Below are 23322 nucleotides of genomic sequence, written 5' to 3'. Positions count from 1 at the left end.
TTTTGAATGGTCACCGGGGGGAGTATCCCCACATGAATTGTATTCAAAAGGTGTGGCAGACCACAGATCAAAGCCTCATTTTTACGAAAAATGAGACAAAACCCACATTGCTCGGTTAATTTGAGAAAACCGGGCTAAAACCTCATCAACTACCTAGCTAAACTAGGTCTAAACCAACTCCAGAGCCCAAACACATGGGCAAAATTGTGGCATAACCACGAATAGAAAAAACACGCACACCCTAGCATAAGGGTGGAACTGTGGCACAACCACGGATAGCAACAAAGCCATTGCCGGCCTTAGGAAGCTAGGGTAGTCGCTTGAGCCGTCTTCCGACGATGAACCGCTCACGGTCCGCTGCAAGCCAAGTCGTCTCCTGAAGTCGTAGCTGCAAGCGCCGTCCATTGACGCTGCCACACGCCGCACTTAGTTGCCGTCGTGGTTCGCTGCAAGCAACTAGCCGACAACGACGAGACAACCCCTACCCGCCAATCAGCCATTAAAGTCATATGCTGAGTTGGTTCTCAAGCAGCGACGCCTCCAACGAGGGGGACGCCGCCGCCGATCGCCACGAGCCACGGCCGCAGCAGAGGTGAACGCTCCCGCGTGGGGGGAGCCACTGCCGCAGCACCGCGAAGACCGGCCCTGGGGACACCGGAACCGACCTCCAGGGCTGCAATGGAACAGGTTCTCCAAAGATGACGCTTCCAAGGAAGGAACGACGCCGAGGGTGCCGCCGCCGCCTGCCTGAGCAAACTCAGGCAAGATTTTCACCGAGAGAGACCTGTCAGGGAGAGGAGGGCACCTCGACAACGCCCCCAAGGGAGAACATGGCGTCCACTGAACGTCGTCGCTGCCGGCCCGGCCAGAGGCCGCGCAAGACTTTCGTCTGGTAAATCCCTCCTCCCACAGTCGCCGCAGCACCATGCACCCTCTGCCGCGCGTCTCCGCTGCCGCTAGCTCCATGTGCCACGAGCCGTGGCTGCAACCGCAGCAGAGGTGGCCGCCGGCCACCATGGCGCCCGCCCGCGCACCCATGACATACACCCCCGCGTGGGTGATGCCGCCGCCGCCGCCCAGGGGTGTCAGGGGGCCCACAACATACCTTCGGGCCCGGGGGCTCCGGATCCGGCCGCCGGCGACCACGCGCCGCGACGGACGCTCCCGCGTGGTGGAAGCCGCCGCCGCACCGCGTAGATCCGGCCAGGGGTTCGCATTGCCCCGGCGGCCGCCGCCGCCACCATGCCCGGTACCGCCATGAGCCCGCCATGTGGGGGGGGAGGAGGGGGCGCATCGCGCAGATCAGCCCCCCGGGGGCGCTGGATCCAGACCCAGGACGCTGGATCCGTAGCCCCGGGCCGCCGCCGTTGCCACCGTGCCCAGCACCCGGCGCAGCTCGTCGTGCGCGGCCATGCATGCGCGCAGCTCAAGAAAGGCCCCGCGGGTGCACGGGCTTCCGGCGCCCTGCTCCGGCGGCGGCGAGGTGGGAGGGGGAGGTCGGGAGGGGGGTGCGCGGCGGCGGGGGTGAGCGCCGCCCGAGTCGCCTCCGAGGGAGACGACGCGGTGGCCTCTTCTTTCCGTCTCGCCCATCGCTAAGCTTCAATAGCGCCGATAATAATTTAGTAGTAACCTGACTAGGATCCTACTGTCCGGACTCGACCGGTCTTCATTCTCTCGTGCCGTGGAATATTATTATTATTATCCTTCACTCGTTTTAATTTGGCGCGAGCAGTTGACGACGGGATTTGTTAGCTGGTGACCAGCTGGGATTATCACACCATCGAGGACAGGACACGCAAAGATCCGATCGAGCTTTGGAGAATGAAACTTTATTCAGATGCACTTGAAACTAATTGTGAATCATATTGGTACGAATCTGCAGCAACAAAGCAGCCAAGAGAAGAGACGCGTCGATCTAGCATGAATAGACTTGACCAAATTTGGTAGAATTCGGAAGAATAATTATTCTATAATATTCAGTTCAAATTAAAATTCAACGCGTCTCAGATTATGGAGTACATATCCATGTTCCTGACTTCCTAACCTTTCAGAAGCAAGGCAGTAAATCGATTATGCGTCTACGTCCTCCGATCCTTTTCAATACTTGTAGTTGCGCGAACTTGGATAGTCCAACACTCCAGCACTGTTCAGGCTTGTCTTTCTGGCTACATTTTTTTTCTTTTCAAATTCTGGCTTCATGAGTTCATTCGACTTATTTTTTTGTTTCTGCAAATATGCCACTATAATTTAATTTTCAGAATGTATTCCTGTGTGTGTGTGTGTGTGTGTGTGTGTGTGTGTATAACCGGTAACACGGGAAAAAAAAGGAATACAGTGATCCTCTCAACCAACTGCAGCACTGTACGTGATAGCAATAAAGGATGTGAAAGTCATGCATCCCCCAATATTCTCCGGGCAATCAATATGATGCTGTACTCCTCTACTGTTTTTATTTACATGTTATATTAGATTTAATTTATCATAAGTCAAACTTCGCTAACTTTGATCCAGTCCATAGAAAAATATATCAACTACTGCTCAATATATGCACTATCAACATATATTTCATAGTGGATTTAATTAAATCAATTTGGTATTGTAAATGTTATTGTTTTTTTTATAAATTTGATCAAAGTTGGCCATATTTGATTTATGGCAAACCTATAATCCGATATGTATATAAAAACAGAGGAAGGACTAACTAAGCTGCCATGCATGTCAAGTCATTTACCAGTACGCGTAATGCGGTACGCTTCACTGACTGCGACTGAGAATTCATTGAGTTCATGAGTTCAGCAGAGATGATGAAAAAACACGCGACCAGGCTTGATCACATTGCGGCATCTGCAAACAAATCCGGTTTCATACACTGGCTGTCAGTTCAGTATTTCTGCGACTTGCATGCTGTACGATGAATTAATAGAGAAACTAGATTGAACCTAACTTCGCTATTGGATTTATATACTTGGATTCTGAATAATGCTGTCCTTGACATTTTCAGACTGACGGGACAACACGTCAACACGAGCACCTCCAGCGCAGGAATCCTGATGACGATCTCATTAATAGTTCTGGAATACCCATATGGCCGGGCAGGTGATATTAAATTAAATTAATTTTTTACTTTCAATTCTCAGGGTAAGTTTAATTTTATATGCAAGTAGAGATGTTTAATTAAGAAGTAGATATACTAGTATTTTCTAAAATAATTTTTGTACATCAATTTACTATAGAAACTTTGCATAACGTACACTAGTCAGTTTCAAAAAAAAATCACAATCAAGTGTCATCTAGTTGTAGAATGATATAAAAGCCAATTTTAACTTCTATATATACTAGAATTGGCAAGCTACTTTATCAGAAAATGCCATCCAAGGCTAATACCAGAAAATCAAAATTTAAGTGCAACTTTGTACCCCCTTTGTCCTAAAATATAAGTTCTTCTAGTTTTGTCATAAGTCAAACTATATTAAGCTTGACAATGTTTATATAGAAGAGTATAAATAATGACGGGAATAATTACTCTATTCCTCCAACCCTAGATGAGTGGGCATATATAGAACCTATAGATGGGCCTCTACACACATGGGCTCAATATACTCCAACACCCCCCCGCAGTCTGAACTACCGGCGCAGCGGTGTTCAAGACTGGACAACAAGAAAGCTAACCCCCCCGCAGTCTGAACAACCGACGCAGCGGTGTTCAAGACTGGACAAGATGAGAGTACAAGTAGAGCACAAAAGGGCTAATACCCCCCCCCCCCGCAGCCACAACTAGCCACCGGCTACGTTGAGGCTGGATCGAAACTCCGAGAAGGTCGACGAGGGTAGCCCCTTGGTGAAGATGTCAGCAAACTGGGAGGTAGTCGGGACATGGAGTACCCGAACATCACCGATGGCGACTCTGTCGCGCACGAAGTGTAGGTCGATCTCCACGTGTTTCGTCCGCTGATGCTGGACGGGGTTGGTGGAGAGATACACGGCGCTGACGTTGTCGCAGTAGACGAGCGTGCTCTTGGCTAGCGGGCTGTGGAGCTCAGCCAAGAGCTGTCGTAGCCAGGACGCCTCCGCCACGCCGTTAGCGACAGCTCGGTACTCCGCCTCGGCACTGGAGCGGGAGACAACCGGCTGCCGCTTGGACGACCAGGAGACCAGGTTGCCGCCCAGGAAGACGGCGTAGCCGGAAGTGGAGCGACGAGTGTCCGGGCAGCCTGCCCAGTCAGCGTCGGTGTAGACCACCAGCTCAGCAGAGGACGAGCGGTGAAGTACCAGGCCGAGGTCCACAGTGCCACAGACGTACCGGAGGAGACGCTTCAGCGCAGCAAGGTGTGACTCCCGGGGATCATGCATATGGAGACAGACCTGCTGAACAGCGTATGTGAGGTCCGGTCTAGTGAAGGTAAGGTACTGCAGAGCGCCGGCCAGACTCCGGTAGGTAGTAGGATCAGCCACCGGATCACCCAGATCAGCAGACAGCTTCGCCTGAGTGTCGACAGGAGTGGAGCAGGGCTTGCAATCAGTCATCCCAGCCTGCTCCAGAATATCAAGTGCGTACTGCCGCTGGTGAAGGAGAAGACCAGACGGGCGAGGCTCAACAGTGACGCCCAAGAAGTGGTGGAGCTGGCCGAGATCCTTCATAGCAAACTCCTGCTGCAGAGAGGAGATGACACTCTGAAGCAACTGCTAACTGGAAGCTGTGAGTACAATGTCATCGACGTATAGTAGCAGATATGCAGTCTCATCCCCACGGCGGTAGATGAAGAGAGACGTGTCGGGCTTGGCCTTGGTGAATCCCAGTGTCATCAAGACTGTGGCAAACCGAGAGTACCAAGCCCGAGGAGTCTGCTTCAGACCATAGATAGACTTATTGAGCCGGCAGACCATGTTCGGACGACTCGAGTCCACAAAACCCGCTGGCTGAGAGCAGTAGACAGTCTCTGACAGAGTTCCGTGAAGAAACGCATTCTTCACGTCCAGCTGGTGCACAGGCCACGAGCCCGAGAGCGCAAGCGAGAGGACCGTGCGCACAGTAGCGGGCTTCACCACTGGGCTGAAGGTCTCATCATAGTCCACTCCAGGTCGCTGAGTGAACCCCCGGAGAACCCAGCGAGCCTTGTATCGCTCCAGTGTGCCATCAGCCCGACGCTTATGCGTCCAGATCCACTTGCTAGTCACCACATTGCCACCAGACGGACGCGACACGAGGTCCCACGTCTGGTTGGCAAGAAGAGCTGTGTACTCCTCTTCCATCGCACGACGCCAGTGAGGATCCGCCAAAGCGTCGCGGACAGAGGAGGGTACCGGAAAGACCCGCGGCTCTCCCTCGGTGGCGGAGAGAGTCGCAGCCTGAGACGCCATCCGCCGAGTCACCATGGGATGGATATGCCGAGGATCCCGATGGACGACTAGCGGGTGGTACACCTCCGGCGCGGCTCGAGAGGGAGCCGGAGGAGGTGGCGGCGGCTGCAGCGGCGGCGACGGCTCCGGTGTCGGCATCGCAGAAACCTCCGGAGCAGGAGGCAGCACCGGTGTCGTCGCCGAACGGCGCCGGTACACCTGCACCGGCTCAGCATACCGCCGCAGTGCAAAGGTCGGCGCCGAGCGATGCCGGTACACCTGCACCGGCTGAGCGTACCGCGCAGGGGAAGGAGAAGGCACCGGGGCCGCGCGTGGTGCAACGGGAGACACCGGGGCCGCGCGCGGCACGACTGGAGGTCCGGGGGCCATGCGTGGCGCGACCGCGGGCACCGGGGCCGCGCTCGGCGCAACAGGGATCACCGGAAGTGGTGCCGGTGCGCCGGGAAAACCTGCAGGAAAAGGACAGACAGGTAACGGTGGCTGGACCACCGGGTCAGTCGGAAACAGGGACGCAAGCTCGGGATCAGGAGAAGGTGTGGAAGAAGTGGAGTAGGGGAAATCCGACTCGTCGAAGACAATTTGTCGGGAGATCAGAATGCGGCGAGAGGTGAGGTCAAAGCATCGGTACCCCTTGTGGTCAGGGGAGTACCCAAGGAACACACAAAGAGTCGAGCGGGGCGCCAGCTTGTGAGAAGCGGTGGCGGACGTGTTAGGGTAACACGCACACCCGAAGACCCGAAGGTGGTCGTAGCGAGGAAGGGTACCGAAAAGAGTGTGGTGTGGTGTGGGAGCAGGAGAAGCAGTGGACGGAAGGCGGTTGAGCAGGTAGGTGGCGGTGTGGAGGTTCTCAGCCCAGAAGCGCGGGGGAAGAGAAGCCTGGATCAGAAGGGTGCGCACGACATCATTCATCGTGCGAATCATCCGCTCAGCCTTGCCGTTCTGAGGAGAGGTATACGGACAAGACATACGCAGCTGAACACCCCGAGACAGGAAGAAAGACCGAGAGGTGGAGTTATCGAACTCCCGCCCGTTGTCACACTGGACGGCCTTAACAGTGAGGCCGAACTGAGTGGACACCCAGGCAAAGAAGTGGAGGAGGGTAGGGAAGGTCACTGTGACCTGTGGACATCTCCTGTACTCAGAGTAATGAGAGAAATCATCAACAATGACCAGATAATATCTATAGCCAGACATGCTGAGTACAGGAGATGTCCACAGGTCACAGTGAATGAGATCAAAGGCATGCGCAGCATGCAAAGAAGAAACAGAAAACGGAAGTCTAACATGGCGACCTAACTGGCACGCATGACAGAGGTGCTCAGCAGGAGCCCTAGTACATGGAACATCGGTACTACGACGGAGCTGAGCCAAAATGTCGCGGCCGGGGTGACCAAGCCGGCGTTGCCAGGTGGTGGAAGAAGGCGTCACGGCAAAAGCAGAAGACGAAGAAGCCGAAGGTGAGGCAGCGGAAGCAGAAAGCCGAAGAGTGTAAAGGGGCCCCGGGCTGTCACATCGGAGGAGAGGACGCCGGGTAGCCGAATCCTTCATAGTAAGACCAGAGGAGTCAAATTCGATAGAACAGGAGTTGTCAGCAGTAAACTGGCGAATAGAAAGAAGGTTGTGAACCATTTGAGGAGCAACAAGAACAGTAGGAAGTCGAGGAGCAGAACCCATGGCAGTGACAGGAAGGCAATACCCATCACCAACCATGATAGAAGAAGGACAAGAGGGGTGTGGGGGTCGGACAGAAGAGAGGATACCAGCATCTGGAGTGGTGTGGAACGAGGCGCCCGAGTCGGCGATCCACTCGGTGCTGGTCGGCGGCGTCAGTCCCATGGTGCTGAAGGACTGCGCCAGAGCGGCCTGGTCCCACCCCCCAGGCCAGGTCGGCTGCTGGCTGGGCTGAGCGGGCGGGGTCCAGGAAGGCGCGAAGAGTGGAGCAGCGCCAGTGAACATGGCCGCCGGCTGGAGCTGAGGACGAGGCCCCCCTCCCGGACCCTGGAACGGCCACATCGAGATGCGCCCTGACCATGGGTTGCTGAAGGATGGCCAGGGCGTACCTCCAGCGGCAGGGGCGGGAGCGGGAGCCGGAGCCGGTGTCGGCGCGCCGCCCCGACGGCCCCCACTGGTACCGGTGTTCCCAGAAGCAGGGCCACCAGTGCCACCACCACCACCCCGTCGCCGGCGACGTCCACGGCCCCCCCTCCTCCGGTCTGCCCGGTGGGAGCAGCACCAAGGAGGGAGGTGGCAGGAGCAGTGGAGGAGGCCGGTGGAGTAACAACGAGCGCGGCGGGGGTGGGCGAGGACGATCCGGGCGCGAGACCCCTGGTGATCTCCTCGAGGGCGAGGTCGTCCCGGACCTGCAGGAAGGTGGGGAAGGGCCTCTGGCGGGCGATCCAGCCCTTCGGGTGGTCGTAGGTGCTGCTCAGTCCCCGTAGGATATTGAGCACCAAGACCCGATCAGACACTGGATCCCCGAGGTCGTGAAGAGCATCGGCCATGCTCTTCATCCGCCGGCAGTACTCACCGACGGAGAGGTCCCCCTGCACGAAGGTGCGGAAGGTGGCATCGAGCTGGAGGGCGCGGTACTCGGCGTTGCCGAGGAACTGCCCCTCGAGCGCCACCCAGGCCTGCCGCGCGGTGCCGCCGTGGGTCCTGACGAGGTCCTGAAGATCCAGGGAGATGGTCCCGAAGATCCAGGACAGGGCGACGCTGTCGAGGCGCAGCCACGTCACGTCACGCGCCTCGATCGGTGAGTCGACGAGGACGTGGTCGTCGAGGGCGTAGCGGCGGAGGGTGAGGAGGACCTGGTCCCGCCAGCGGCCATAGGAGGAGGACACAGGGTCGAGGAGGACGGAGACCAGAGCCCTGATGTTCTGGACGCCGGCCGCCTGGAAGTGGAGCTGGGCGACCATGGGGTCAGTCGAGTCGTACCGAGCTCCAGATCCAGCGGGCAGGGCCTGGTGGGAGGAGAAGGTGCCGTGCTCGGGGTCGACGGGCTGGCCGGAGGAGACACGGAGGAAGCGCTCCGCCTCGGCGACCCGGAGGGCGAGGGCGTCGGCCGTGGCGCGCTCGCGCTCCCAAGCGAGGGCAGCCACGCGGACCCGCTCCTGGGCCGCTGAAGCTTCCGACTTGGTGGCGAGGAGTGCCGCAGCAAGAGCGGCGTCGGCCTGCTGACCACGGAAGGCGGCGGCGGATAGCGGCGCATCCATGGGAGGCATCCCAAGCTCAGGCCACGTGGGAGAAGCCTTAGGAAGGGCGGCGTCGACGGCGGGCTGCTTGCATGCCAGGTGGCGCAGGCGGCGGCCCAGGCAGCGGCGCAGGCGGCTCCTGCAGCTGTGGGAGCAGCCCGGGCGGCGCCTGGGGCAGGGGCCCAGGGGGCTGCGCGCCTCCCGCGCCCTCCAGCTCCGCGACCCCTGCTCCTGCAGCCCCCGCGCCCGCACCACCAGCAGCAGCGGCGGCGGGGTCGAGCAGGGGCGCAGGGGCCACCAGGGCGGCGGCGACCGCAGCAGGAGGCCCGCCGACGGCGAATCCGAGCGGAACAGATGGCTTGGCGGCGGATCCGGGCGGAGCAGAGGCCCAGGCAGCGGATCGGGCCGCGGCGGCGCCTGCAGAGGACGGCACGACCGGCCAGGCGCTCGGCGCAGAGGAAGCGCCCGCAGCAGAGGACGAGGAGGTGAGGGGATGGAAGGAGGAGAGGGGAGGGGCCGCCGGCGGCGCAACAGGGGAGGCGGCCCCCTGGCGGCTGGAACAGAGGAGAGGTGGAGAGGTGGAAAAACTAAGCTAATGATACCATAATGACGGGAATAATTACTCTATTCCTCCAACCCTAGATGGGTGGGTATATATAGAACCTATACATGGGTCTCTAGATGGGCCTCTACACACATGGGCTCAATATACTCCAACAATAAACATTTAACACGTCAATTTTAAAGATATAAACTGTAAAAATATGTTTCATAACAAATCCAATAATACTAATATGATATCATACCTGTTGTTATCTACTCCCCCAATGGCAAATCTAGTCAAACTGAAGATGCCTCCCCCAATGGCAAATTAAAGGTTACCTTGTTTGCTCAGGCAAAGTTTCATACTCAAGTACAAGTTGGAAGTTACTATATATATTATATACCCAGCCATTGACTTCAAGTATATACAGCCATATATTGTTTACGGTGCTTGCTGCAAACAAATACACGCATCTTGGTTCAATACTTGTAGTAATCTTTGTCATTTAATAGGGCGACGATTAACGTCACTCCACATGTGGGCGGCAGTGGCTATACAGATTAGAGGGCCGAGCCTAGAGTAATAGTACTAATGGTTAACCATACAGTTTGTGGTTTGAGAATTTTGTAAAAAACTTAGCTATATATGTGCAGTTGCAGAAGCCGGAGATATTTTTCTTTTCCTCAAAAAAAATCAGCCTATATGGATGAACAATAAGGTAGCGTGGTCAAGTTCGACTCCTAGCTACATCTGACATTGGCAAACATTCGCATTCCGATATACTAGCTCGTTAAGTTCTCTTCTTTCACAACATACGTTTATTTTTTTCAACGCTTCATTTTAAAGTGCTCTAGCGTCTCCAGCAACAGTTTCAAACTTGAGTTCGTCAGCATCCTATATAGATCAGAACGTTAAACACTCAGCATCATTAAAAAAAAGAGGTGATCTTCAGCATTTTCAAACTAAAGATCTAGTAGCAATAAATACTAATCAGTAACCAACCCAGGCCAAGAGTGGCAACGCCCGCGACATGCACCGTGCACGTCGACGATCATGATGCACGCAAGTTTTCCCAGTTGGTCGTGTCCGGTCGACGACGACTTCAATATTTTTCTCCGGAAATGACACAGTGGTAATTGTGGGAGTATTCTGTTCGCACTCACATGAAAAACTTGATGATGGTGCTGAACGTCTATGTTTCCTGGAGTAATATCAACCACACTCGTTGACCGGCCTGTTAAAACTGATGCTGATGCTGCTGCCAATCAGACCAGTGAGGTGCGTACCGAACAAGCGTATGAAGCCTGTCTGTTGGACGTCAGGGCGGCGAATTTTTCGCAGCGTGGATAGACCAGCAGCCCTACGTGGAACCTGCAACACCAACGCGAAAACTTACTGGGGCCTAACTCTCCATGACCTCCTGTTCGCTGCATCTCGCGAACTTCCCCGAAACCGCAGGTCAGGGTCCCATGGTCCGCCGGTTCACATGTCAAGCTGTTGCCTGTATAGACAATAATGTTGAGACCCTGTATACTTGATGAACCACATGGAGGAGCGTACGAATAAAATAGGATCAAATCAATCCCTTTCAAATAGCTTAGACGATGATCCAGATCCACCAAGCATGTGATTAACAAGGTGTTTGAACCGTGCTAAAGTCCCAACAGATAGCCCATCTGACCATTTCCCTGGTTCCGAGTGTTGAAGCGAGCCGGAGTGCCGGACGACGACGCTCACTACGGTCGCCCACGGAGGACATGTTCCGCTCGAGTCCGCAGCGCGTGCTCCACGCTGCCTATTTCTTCTTCCTCCCCTAGCTGCTCCCTTCTACACGCGACGAATTGAACGTACGTATGGGCCCTGGTTTCTTGCGTTCCTGGGAAGGGGAAACCGTGAGGATTCGCCTGTGGTCGGTGCCGGACGCGGAGACCAAGCTCCGCCTGTGGCACCGGCCCTGAACCTATCACTCATGCTGCGGTCAGATTTTGACAACCGGATTGGCTTTGGACTTTGAAGTCCACTGGGTCCGCCTGTAGAAGAATTACAGGTCCAAGTCCAACCATTTGATCAACCCTCTGATCATTCAAGTTTTTACTCCATTTGCCAGTAGATTTCTAAGCACGTGTTGACCTTTACTGACAATGGCGATAATGGACAGCGATATGCTAAGATCTGCTGGATGCGGCACGGCGACCTTATTCGTCCAGTAACTGGTGCCCAACAAGATCGCCACAAGCACAGACATGGGCTAGTTAGCTTCAGAAAATTTTAACTCCACTTGTCAGATCTCGCATTCAGACTGAACCTACACATATGGTTTCTCAAATAATACTCGTCTCAAAGTTTACTAGATTCCGTGCTCAGTGTAACATTTCAAAATCGGTGTAATACAATCCCCACAAAGAAAAAAAAAAAAACAGGTTGTAGCTTACAGTTACAGGGAGGCAATTCGCAAGGCAAGAGACAATGTGTTTCGCATCTCATGCCATCATGTGTCGTTGTTCCTGTGTGGGTGCTCACCTCCCATTCCGCATTTATAATCCATAAATGATTGATGGGTGTACATGCAAGAAAGAAGACTGCCAGCTCAGTACCAAGCATCAACTGAAGTGACCACAAACAGTAACCAACTAAGAGGAGGAAACTGCTGCATGTTTAAAAAATCTACTCAAGCCTCAGCATCTGGAATTTCCATGTCAGATGCTTTGCTTTCAGGTTGATCGTCTGCCTCAGTGGCACAATCAGGCTGCTCATCAGATCCAGTAACCTCCTGGTTGGGTTTCTCTTTATCCAATTTGGGGAATTTGAGCCCAAAACGTAACGAGATCCTCTCAAGCAACTCCTCCCCATCCAGTGGAGATAGCATGACACACAAATTGGTCTTTCCCTTCCAGCAAACAATGGCAATTGCAGAGGGATCTGTGGCTATAGATCCTATATCCTGATGCCCTGAAATTTTAATAAAATGTCCAGTAATCATCAGATGTTTAATTTTCATCAAGCTTTGAGTTCTCTTTCAAGAATAATAATTTTTTTGCAAGATTCAAGAAAAATAATTGATCTTACCCTCGCGTAATACTACAACACAGCAACCTGGAAGTAAAGCTGAAGCTTCCTCACCAAATTTTGCATCCACAAAATCAGGAAACTTAATAGTCCTGTACTGTAAAAGATGCTGGAAGTCAATTGCCGAAGCATATAGAATCTGTTTTGTGATGTACGGAAGCAGGAGTGGCAATCCCTCAGATGACAATCTAAACGTGCACGGTGAGCCTTCCTTTGATGACTGTCTTTCCTGAAAGAGTGCAATGATAGAAGAGAATCACCATGTTAAATCATAAATTATTAGCATCTCATAATAGCTTATGTTGGTAATGAACAATGATTAATTGGACACCTACAAATATCTTTAGGCCAAGTGAGGTGATCTTAAGCCGCTCGCCAACTTTTATGTTGAGCTCCAAAACATCTTGAACAGATTTTGACACGTAGTATATTCTCTTAACATGACTAGTATCAGGATTCCTAGTCACGAGATGACCTTCAAGTGGAAATGAATCCTTGATACCATAGAAAGACACTATACTTTTGATTGTCACTTCATCTTTAAAAAATATAACAGGGTCAACCCCTCTCCACCTGCCTTGGTTCTGCTGCCTCCTATCTCTTGTTCCTGCTTGAGCTTTTTCTGTCTCCTTAACAATCACCTTAGCATCCTCAGAGCTCTTATCTTTTGAACTTTTGCTATCCATGTCTCCATTTTGTTCTCCATCAACAGCATTTGTGTTATCAACCACTTGCTGGGGCACAATATTTTCTTCAGATGATACCTTATCTGATCCCAAATCTTCCTCAAGTTTCCCAGTCTTGTCTTTTGAGATACTCTGCTCACTTTTTACCCCATCTACCACCTGGATCTCTGAAAAAGTGCAATATACCATACTTCAGCACAAGGAAGCAGTGACGGTAACTTATAAGAGATTTGATGCAATAAACAACGAAATATGAAGAATAAGTGAATGTGGAGAACATTACCATTCAGAGGAGAGTGTTTACGAAGCACTGCAATGAAAAATGCCCCACTGTTCTGGTCATGAGGAACAATCCTCATGCAACGATGCAACGGGTAATCCGAATGTTCTGTACGGGTGGAAGTAAAATTTAACTTTTTATATCTAGTTAGAGCTTCACCGGACTCACAATCAACTTCGGTTTTCTCTTCAGTTTTTGCACTGTCACCATTATTGCTGTCATCAATTGCTGTATTTCTTTCTTGTTCTCCCTCCTCTCCCATGTCTGTTGAATCCTTCATGTCTGCATCAACTACATCAGTGTTGACCTCAACATCTTGGCTGCCTTTACCAGAGGGAAACATGCTTGGTGATATCACACTCTTCCTGTAGCGAGGAATGTCTTCATGAACACCAAACCAAGAACCTCTATCTCGTACCTGCAATACTTGAACTACTGAGGGGATAGCGGAATTTTTTTTTAATAACTTAGATTATTATATTTATTGAGGCAGCAGAAGATTGAATCATGTTTACCAACTGAAAGTCTAGAATGCAAGCAAATACTAGATGAGTGTAAGCAGTCAAGCTGAAACACACGTTGTCACACTAGTTCTTTGAAAGTGTTACAATAACAATAATTATATTCCAATAAAACAATAAAAAACCAGCATAAAGGAGGAAGAAACAATAATAAAAAAAACTCCGCCTATGCTGACTGGAAGACTCTCTCTCCTGAGTCGTCTCAGCATAGCCGGTCCCAAGCCCGGATAAAGGAGGAGGGTTGCGTTAGGTTTTGGCAAACCAGCATAAAAATAGCCACTCTAATGGATTTGAAACCCACAAGAAACTCGTTGGGGGCGTAACCCTCTTAGCGACGCGCTACATCGGAACCCGGGTGTGGTGATAAATTGGCAAGGGCCGGGTCGCCATCCCCCCAAGGGCGCGTCGTATCATGACCTGGATACGATGATAAGTGAGCAAGGGTCGGGTCGTCACCTGAATGGCGCGCTACATCGACGCCCGGGTGTAGTGAAAAATGAGCAAGGGTCTTCGCACTTCCCTCGACGGGTGCGAAGGGTAAGGAAGCTAGCCGAGCCAATTAGGATTCGTATAGGTAGCTGGAACGTAGGGTCCCTAACGGGTAAGTTGCGAGAGCTAGTTGATGTAGCAATTAGGAGGCGTGTAAATATTCTATGCGTTCAGGAGACTAAATGGAAGGGCCAAAAGGCGAAGGAGGTTGAGGATACTAGCTTCAAGCTTTGGTACACGGGAGCAACTCCGGGTAGGAATGGTGTAGGCATCTTGATTGATAGGAGCCTTAAGGATGGAGTCGTAGAGGTTAGAAGGCAAGGCGACCGGATTATCCTAATCCGGTTGGTAGTTGGAGATTCGGTTTTGAATGTGATCAGTGCCTATGCCCCTCAGGTAGGCCTTAGTGAGAGCACCAAGATGCAGTTCTGGGAAGATCTAGATAGCATGGTTAGTACCGTGCCTACCAGCGAGAAACTCTTCATAGGAGGAGATCTCAACGGCCATGTGGGTGCGACTAATGTAGGGTTCGAGCAAGTGCACGGGGGTTTTGGGTATGGTAGCAGGAGTCAAGAGGGGGAGGATGTGTTGAACTTCGCGTTAGCCTACGACTTGTTGATAGCGAATACCGTGTTTAAGAAGAGGGAATCCCATCTTGTGACGTTTCGTAGTGGACAACACTCGAGCCAGATCGACTTTATCCTTGCTAGGAGGGAGGATAGACGTGATTGCTTAGATTGTAAGGTGATACCTGGGGAGTGTGTTGTCCCTCAACACAAGCTTGTGGTGGCGGACTTTCGTCTTCGGGTACGTGTCCACCGGGACAAACGTGCCAAGATTGCGAGAACAAAGTGGTGGAAGCTTAGAGGGGAAGCGGCACAAGCGTTTAAGGAAAGGATGCTAGGTGAGGGGCCTTGGGAAGAAGGAGAAGACGCAGATGACATGTGGCTAAAGATGGCAACATGTGTTCGGAAGGTGGCCTCAGAGGTATTTGGCGTGAGTAGGGGAGGCAAACAGGAGGGGAAAGACACCTGGTGGTGGAATGACGAGGTGCAAAGGGCTATTAAGGAGAAGAAAGAGTGTTTCAAGCGTCTCCACCTTGACAAGAGTGCAGCCAACATCGAGGGCTATAAATTAGCGAAGAGAGTTGCAAAGCGAGCTGTGAATGTAGCAAAGGGTAAGACGTATGATGACCTGTATCAGCGGCTAGGCACGAAAGAAGGGGAGAAGGACATTTATAGGATGGCTAGGATCCGCGAGCGGAAGACAAGGGACATCAACCAAATCAAATGCATTAAGGATAGGACAGATCGACTGCTAGTGAAGGATGAGGAGATCATGGATAGATGGAGAGAGTACTTCGACAAGTTGTTTAATGGGGAGAGTGATGGCCCTACCCTTGAGTTAGATGACTCTTTTGACGATACCAACAGACGTTTTGTGAGGAGAATTCAGGAGGTAGAGATCGGGGAGGCTTTGAAGAGGATGAAGGGAGGTAAATCGATGGGCCCTGATGGTATCCCCATTGAGGTGTGGAGATGTCTAGGAGATAGAGCAATAGTATGGCTAACTAAGCTTTTTAATCTCATTTTTCGGTCAAACAAGATGCCAGAAGAATGGAGGAGAAGTATATTAGTACCTATCTTCAAAAACAAGGGTGATGTTCAAAGTTGTACTAACTACCGTGGGATTAAGCTGATGAGCCATACGATGAAGCTTTGGGAGAGGGTTATCGAGCATCGCCTAAGAAGAGTGACAAGTGTGACCCAAAACCAATTTGGGTTCATGCCTGGAAGGTCAACCATGGAGGCGATTTTCTTAATACGACAATTGATGGAGAGATATAGGGAACAGAAGAAGGACTTGCACATGGTCTTCATTGACCTTGAGAAGGCATATGATAAAGTACCGAGAAATGTCATGTGGTGGGCCTTGGAGAAGCACAAAGTCCCAACTAAGTACATTACCCTCATTAAGGATATGTACAAGGATGCGACGACGTTTGTCCGGACATGTGATGGCAACACCACTGACTTTTCTATTAACATAGGCCTACACCAGGGGTCAGCATTGAGCCCTTATTTATTTGCTTTAGTGATGGATGAGGTCACAAGGGATATACAAGGTGAGATCCCTTGGTGTATGCTCTTTGCTGATGATGTGGTGCTAGTTGACGAGTGTAGGGCAGGGGTTAATAGAAAGTTAGAGCTGTGGAGACGCACGTTAGAGTCGAAAGGGTTCAGACTTAGTAGGACCAAGACCGAGTACATGATGTGCGATTTCAGCGCGACTAGGCATGAGGGGGGAGACGTTAGTCTAGATGGACAAGTGGTGGTCCAGAAGGATACTTTTCGGTATTTAGGATCGGTGTTACAAAAGGATGGCGACATTGATGAAGATGTTAGGCATAGAATTTCAGCTGGCTGGTTGAAATGGCGGCAAGCTTCTGGCATCCTTTGTGACAAGAGGGTGCCACAAAAGCTAAAAGGCAAATTCTATAGGACAGCAATTCGTCCGGCAATGCTATACGGTGCTGAATGCTGGCCTACAAAAAGGCGACATGTCCAGCAACTGAGTGTAGCAGAGATGCGGATGTTGCGGTGGTTTTGCGGGCACACAAGGAGGGATAGAGTCCGGAACGAAGTTATTCGGGATAGGGTCGGAGTGGCACCAATTGAGGAGAAACTTACCCAGCATCGGCTGAGATGGTTTGGACATGTCCAACGAAGGCCTCCTGAGGCGCCGGTGCGTATTGGGGTTCTTGAGCGGGTCGACAATGTAAAGAGAGGTAGAGGTAGACCTAAACTGACGTGGGATGAGTCGGTTAAGAGAGACCTTAAGGATTGGAATATCTCTAAAGAGATAGCTTTGGATAGGAGCGTTTGGAGACTAGCTATCAATGTGCCTGAACCTTGAACTTATTTCTTTCGGGTTTCATCTCTAGCCTACCCCAACTTGCTTGGGAAAAAAGGTTATATTGTTGTTGTTGTTGTAATAAAACAATAAAAAATCAGCACATTCTTCGCCTACTTATTTCAGGTGCAAAAACCTACTGGAAGTACAGGTGCAAATAAATTAACAAAACAGTTAAGCAGAAAGTATACAATATGAAAATGTAAGTTCGTTTCCTCTAAGTTCACTTCCTCTTCATCCAAAGCACCAAGTTTTGATCAGTATCAATATGCAACTAGGAGCTAATAAGACAATGGAATGGCAGTACAACTATGTATCAGCCAGAGGTGCCAAAACATGTACTGGCATGTTTATTTTTCATTGACATGGAAATGTGACAGCACGATGCACTGCACACTCTGCTGAATGACTAGAGAGGTTCGCCAGTTCAGTGTCATCATCTAAGCTTTTCTAAATGCATTTTCTTCCAGAAAGGATAGCAAACCCTAGGTTCACAGGAAACCACATTTAATAGTAAAACTAGACACCCAATGGACAAAACAGAGTTATATAGTCAAGAAAATATTAATAGTTTTAATAGCATGTATACTAACCTTCCAGGTGCTAAGTCCAGGACGACAGACTAATTCAGGCAGCTCACTAGAAATGTCAAGAAGTTCAACAGAGTCCCCACATCTCCGTAGAATCTATAGAGTTATGCAGAATATTGTTGATGTTACACAATGTACAAAAAGAGAGACTGAGAGCAAAATACAAAAGCAATATATGAATATATTGAAACAAAGAGCATGTCTGTTGCTCAAATCTCTAAGCATTCTCAAAATCCACACTTGCTGTGCCCTGAACACTAACACACTATTTTTCAAGATAATAGTAACGCATGACAGTACAACAAAAATAATAGAAGATTTGACCAAACCAAACATTATAGAGTCAAGGTTACAGTTAAAAGACAAGCATAAAAAATACCTCAGCAACAACAGCTTCATTTTCAACAGGGTTCATTGAACAAGTTGAATAAACCATCCTCCCGCCCACTTTAAGCAAACCCATACCTGAACAAGCAACGAATAATCAAGTACACAAACTTAATCTCATGAATAACAAATCCTTACAGTACAAATAGCATATCATTTATCTGTCGTAGTTGGAGAAAAAACAGAAGTACAAATTAACATCAACTTCTAAAATACATAATTGATTTGGAAACAATCCAATTATATCATTATGTGTTGATAAGTAAATGAAATAAATATATAAGAAACTTGCAAGTTTCGAAGGGATGAGCTATCAAATTGACAGTTGCAATCGCATTCATGGAATATTTAATGGAAAACCACAACTATAAGGACCTAATTAATAATCAAAGAACATGACAACAGTTTACTTGTGCAAGGCATCAGCAGTTCAACACTGCAAAGGTGACTTCAGAATGTTAAAAGCATTTCACATAACAAAATTCTAGCATAATGAAACAACTTAAGAGTTCAATAATGAATAATGAAATGCTCCAAGCATGCTTAACTCCTTACCACGCATAGCAATTTCTACTTGCAGACGATGAAGTCCATTCCCCATACCAGCATTCCTGAATAGTCAATCCAGTAGATAAGAAACTAACTAATCACAGTAGCAAGAAGAATAAATGAGTCAGTATTTACCACTTCCTCCACATATCAGGAGCCTTGCGGACGGTCCCATCACCGCTACAAGGCACATCACAAAGCACGCGGTCAAACTCTAACCTCTGCAGCTTGGCCTCATCCATACATGTTTCTGAACAGAACTTCGCAAGATTACAACCAGGAAAGTTTTGTGCTTCATGATTTGTCACAATCAGGTTGGCTGTGCACATTCTCTTTGTCTGATGAATAAGAAGATTGCATCTTTGCACATCAACATCATTAGCTACCACCTGTTTACATGGGGGAAGCATCAGGTAAGAGAACTGATGACATAAATAATATATTCCTTTCTGAAAATCAATAGAAGCAAAAATGAAAAGGTTACATCAGTTGCATCTGATGCAGAATGAAACACACCAGGGCACTAGGAAGCAATGCAGGCTTCGTTGACTGGTGAATCATCTCTAGTAACTGGAAAGTTTTAGATCCTGGAGCAGCACACACTGCATAAAGATACCAAAATTCATGAGACTGCGGTTAGAGATACCATTAGTCTCACAATATAAGTGGATGCTATAACCAAGAGGAAGTTGTTTGCCCTTGATTTAATCTCAAACCCACAAAAGTAAGCAAGTTAAAGACGAACAGAAAAGGCCCGGCTTAAAAAAAAAGAGAATCGGCTATTCTACAAACACAAGCTATAGCATAATTTTTTTCTTTTTTTTTACGTGTTTACTCAAATGTGGAAAAAATACCCAGTAATTTTAATCTTATATATATAATTGAACAAGCTTGTTTACTGAATATCTAGGCTGCAAACCTTATAAATGGGAAATGTAGCATTGTAGCCATTAGTTAAACAGGAAGTACATAAAGTGCAAAATATTTGAATCGATGAACAGGGATGATAGATAACATACTGTCAAGAATATGATGATCAGGTTGTACATTCAGAAACAACGGTGGGACCTGCAATAACAAGTCAACAAAACATACCATTGAAATTAAGCCAAGATACGTAACTCATACACAATATAACACATCTCTGAAATAAAAATCAGGAACCCACCATACTGACAGCCTCTTGCCTAGTTATGTTGCCAACTTCATTCTCTCGCTTCAAGAATTCATGAAAACTGGAGCCAGAAAAAAATGTTGAATTAACTGTTATCTCACTGGAATAGGAGTATTAAAATGGTCTAGGTGCTTTTAATGTTACAATGCAAACTGTTAAGTGTAAACCATTTCAACAAATTTATTTTTTCTAAATATAGAAAATTAAAAAAAACTTTTTCCAGTCTATACAATGACCTTATTTATTTGCACATGAATACACAGCCAATACATCTGCAAATCCAAACTCTTACAAGAAACATCAACCAATACATCTGCAAATCCAAACTCTTATGCTCCGTTTGGATGTCGATATTGGAGGGCATGGTATTGAATTGGGTTCAATACCAAAACAACCATGGTATTGAAATGGACTCAATTCAAATTCTATTGTTTGGATGACCAATGCATTGGACCTTGGAATCCTAAGAAGCAAAACAATTCAATTCCTGTTTGGATGTATACACATGGAATTGAAAGAGGAGGACGCTAGAACAGGACGTCGCGGCTGGCCGTGGAGAAGACGGGCCGCCGCTCCTCTTACCTCCGAACCATGTCGCTCCTCCGTCGTCGACCTCGAAATGGAAGCTGCGGAGTGCTCGTGGTTGCGCCTCCGGGGTAGAGAGGGGTCAGTGGCGGCGGTGGGCGGCCGCGTCGGAGCAGAAGCTGGAGGGCCGCCAGCCGTAGTGCCTCAGGGATGGCATGCTCGCGCGGGGACGCTTGAGGCTTGTTGGCACCAAATCGATCCTTGCCGCGGCCGAATTTGGGTTTGCCGGCACTAAATCGAGCTCTGCCACTACTGGATTGAGTATCCCCGACACCGAATCGATCTCCGCCGCGCCACATCGAGGGGAGCAGGGCAGGGCTCGGTGGAGGAGGCCATGGAGTGCATCACGCCGGCGGAAGGGCAGGAGCAGGACGGCGCAGGGGCGGGCCATCGGAGGATGGGACGCGCCGCGTGGCCACATCACGCCGGTGGAGGGGCAGAGGGGCGGGAGTGGGCCGGCAGAGGTGCAGGGATGGCGGGACGGCGCAGGACAGAGGTGCCGCCGCCGGCTGCGAGGAAGAACGTGAGGAGCCTGCCGCGAGGAAGAAGGGAAGGGGCGGCTGGGCGCCTGCGCTGGCTGGGGCCTGTCGTGAGGAAGGACGGAAGGGGTGCCGGGCCGCCGGCTGCGAGCAAGAGGGGAAGGGTCGCGGCAGCGGCGAGCACTGCGGCGGCGGAGGCATCGGGGAAAGGTGTCGTGCGCGGGGAAGAGTGTGCCGCGGGCGGAGAAGAAACGGGCAATTCTGTCCAATACGAAGGGGTATGGCTCAGTATTGAGGGAGGAAGGGCATGAGTACTATGAATGCCGGTTGGTATTGGGTCTAATTCCAATTCTGAATTCTGAAGCAACCAAACAGCTGCAATTGGAGGTTACAAATGCCAATTCCAAATTCTTAGGCTGAATACATACATCCAAACGGAGCGTTACAAGAAACATCAACATGAAAACATAACAAGTTCTAAATGACTACTACATTCTAACATTTCAGAATATTCTCTCAAAATAAACGTCATGCAGCATCTGTTATTCTGTTTACCTCTCAAGTGCCTGGTTTCTCCTCAGCTGCATTCGGGAAAAGTTCAAATGCCATGCAAGATTACCAGGGTACCAAGGCAAAGGCCGAATAGCATCTTCTTCATGCTCATCACTTACCTGTCCATGACAAAGAAAAATGATTACAAAATAGATACTGTCAAGAGCACTAACTGTTAGACTTATGTGTGAGTTTAAAAGCAACCTCAGTCTCTAATGATTTTCTGAAGTCGTTTTCCAATTGTGAGCAGATATCTTGAAAAAACTGACAGCTGAGAAGGCAAAGAAAACTTTAGCTTACTAAACTAGAGTAATCAAACCCCTAAATAAACAAATTCATTACTCTGAAATGTTGCAGCATATAAAAGATAGAAAAGAGTGTCCCATTAAAACTGCCATAGTCTTTTGCACAATTACTCTGCCCAACCATATGGTCGGTTGTTCAGTTTAGGTTCTTGTAAAATAAGAATGTTACAAAGTTGCACAATAAGCACAACAAAATAGCTGATGAACCATAGGATGTAGACAGCACTGAACAGAACACAAATAGTTTAATCCTTTATAAAAAATAAAAGGAAAAGAGTCTAAAGCAACACGGGGATCAAGTTCAGAGTCCATTAAGCAAACCAGTTTTGTCTATATGATTGAATTCAGACCAACAATTGCCCAATATGCTTGCAAATATAAGATCAAGTGAATTCGGTTCCACCCTCAAGAGAAAGGAATAAATCTCAATAAATAAGACGTGCTTGGCGACAATAGAAATTTCTTAAGAGGACATGACAGTTTGCAACCTCTATATCTCAACAGGTGATAAGGATAAGGCGGTATGTCATAGTTCTCACAGTTTAGCGGCACAAACATGGTTTTGCAGCTTGAACAAGTGAACACAGAACCGAGTACAGTAGAATTACCAGGAAATTGTTGAATTAGTGATTTCAAGCAGAGGTGCAAGCTATTGTCAATATATAGTCACAGAAAATTACCATATACAACAGATAACACCTATGTAACTTCCATGCGATAGCAATGAAGAGTGTGATATCTGATATTGGTTCATAAGCAAACTTGCGATTCAGCTTAGTAAAAATAAATAATCAAGCAATCAAGTAGAACTTATGTATCCACGTTCATACTTCAGAGAGACGCATTACCTCGCATTAATCCTAAAAGTGGAAGGTAATGGCTTTCGGAGCATACTCATGAAATCATCCCACTCTTCCTCAGGAATAATTTGCTGCTCCTGCAAGACAAATACATATGCCAGATTCAACAGGATTACCCCTAATCCCAATCCAAAGTTTCTATGAAATTCTACATCCAACTGAAAAGTTTAAAACCTATAAGAAATCGCAACAGCTAAGTAACATTACGAATCGCAGTAGACTCGTATAGCTGCAATGCAACAAACAAACTGATAGCTTAAATGAACACATCAGCAAATCATACTAGCTAGATGACGACAGAGCCCTGAATCCCCAACCAAAACACATAGGCAACGCCCAGAGGTATCCAACCACCATCTGACTACCATCAGAAGCTAGAAACACACCAAATCACTCAATCATAATAGGAAGCAGAGCATGATCTGAAGCAAGCGGCGCTACCTTGTAGTACTCCTCGAAGGCCGGGTTCTCGGTGGCGAAGGGCTGCCACGAGGGATTCCCCTCGCGCCCCTCGCCTCCTTCGCCGGCGGGAGGGCGCTGGGGGTTGTGCTTCCAGACGTTCTCGCGGCCCTGCTTAAAGTGGCGGCGCTGCGTGCGCCCGCGCTTCCGCCCGCCTCCCATCCCAGCTCCCTCTCGCACGCGTGCGCGCTGCTGCTGCCCCTCGTGGCGGCGCGGGAGGAGGCGTTGCTGGCGCGAGGGAGATGAGCGGGGTTTGCGTCTGGGGTTTAGGAGCGGCGGCGGCGCGGCGAGCGATGCGGTTCGGGGGGTGGGAAATTGGGAATGTGGGAAAGGG

At 49.5% G+C, this 23322-nt stretch overlaps 1 protein-coding gene across 1 annotated transcript; it reads right to left on the bottom strand.

Moving 5' to 3' along the window:
• Positions 1-11359: 11359 nt before the first annotated feature.
• Positions 11360-23316, bottom strand: LOC120660973 (RNA cytosine C(5)-methyltransferase NSUN2-like). The gene is made up of 15 exons (XM_039939641.1): positions 22971-23316; positions 22518-22606; positions 21569-21635; positions 21368-21483; positions 19743-19809; positions 19594-19642; positions 19091-19176; positions 18710-18963; positions 18581-18636; positions 18018-18103; positions 17642-17734; positions 13129-13543; positions 12495-13012; positions 12160-12388; positions 11360-12042 (listed from the first exon to the last, which is right to left on the bottom strand). The coding sequence occupies exons 1-15, from the start codon at positions 23148-23150 to the stop codon at positions 11762-11764; spliced, it is 2586 nt and encodes an 861-aa protein (XP_039795575.1). The 5' UTR covers positions 23151-23316; the 3' UTR covers positions 11360-11761.
• Positions 23317-23322: the final 6 nt, after the last annotated feature.

The sequence above is a fragment of the Panicum virgatum genome, chromosome 2N (assembly GCF_016808335.1).
Source record: "Panicum virgatum strain AP13 chromosome 2N, P.virgatum_v5, whole genome shotgun sequence".
NCBI lineage: Eukaryota > Viridiplantae > Streptophyta > Magnoliopsida > Poales > Poaceae > Panicum > Panicum virgatum.
Note: the sequence above shows the minus strand (reverse complement) of the source record. Positions and strands in the feature narration are given on the sequence as shown.

Bases quoted from the DNA above. Each gene is read 5' to 3' on its own strand.
- LOC120660973 (XM_039939641.1), bottom strand. From the start codon at position 23,150: ATGGGAGGCGGGCGGAAGCGCGGGCGCACGCAGCGCCGCCACTTTAAG. The intron at 19,177-19,593 runs GTATGTTATCTA...ATCTTTATGCAG, and splicing joins TGATCATCATATTCTTGACA to TGTGTGCTGCTCCAGGATCT. The intron at 17,735-18,017 runs GTATTTTTTATG...ATAACTCTATAG, and splicing joins ATGAAGCTGTTGTTGCTGAG to ATTCTACGGAGATGTGGGGA.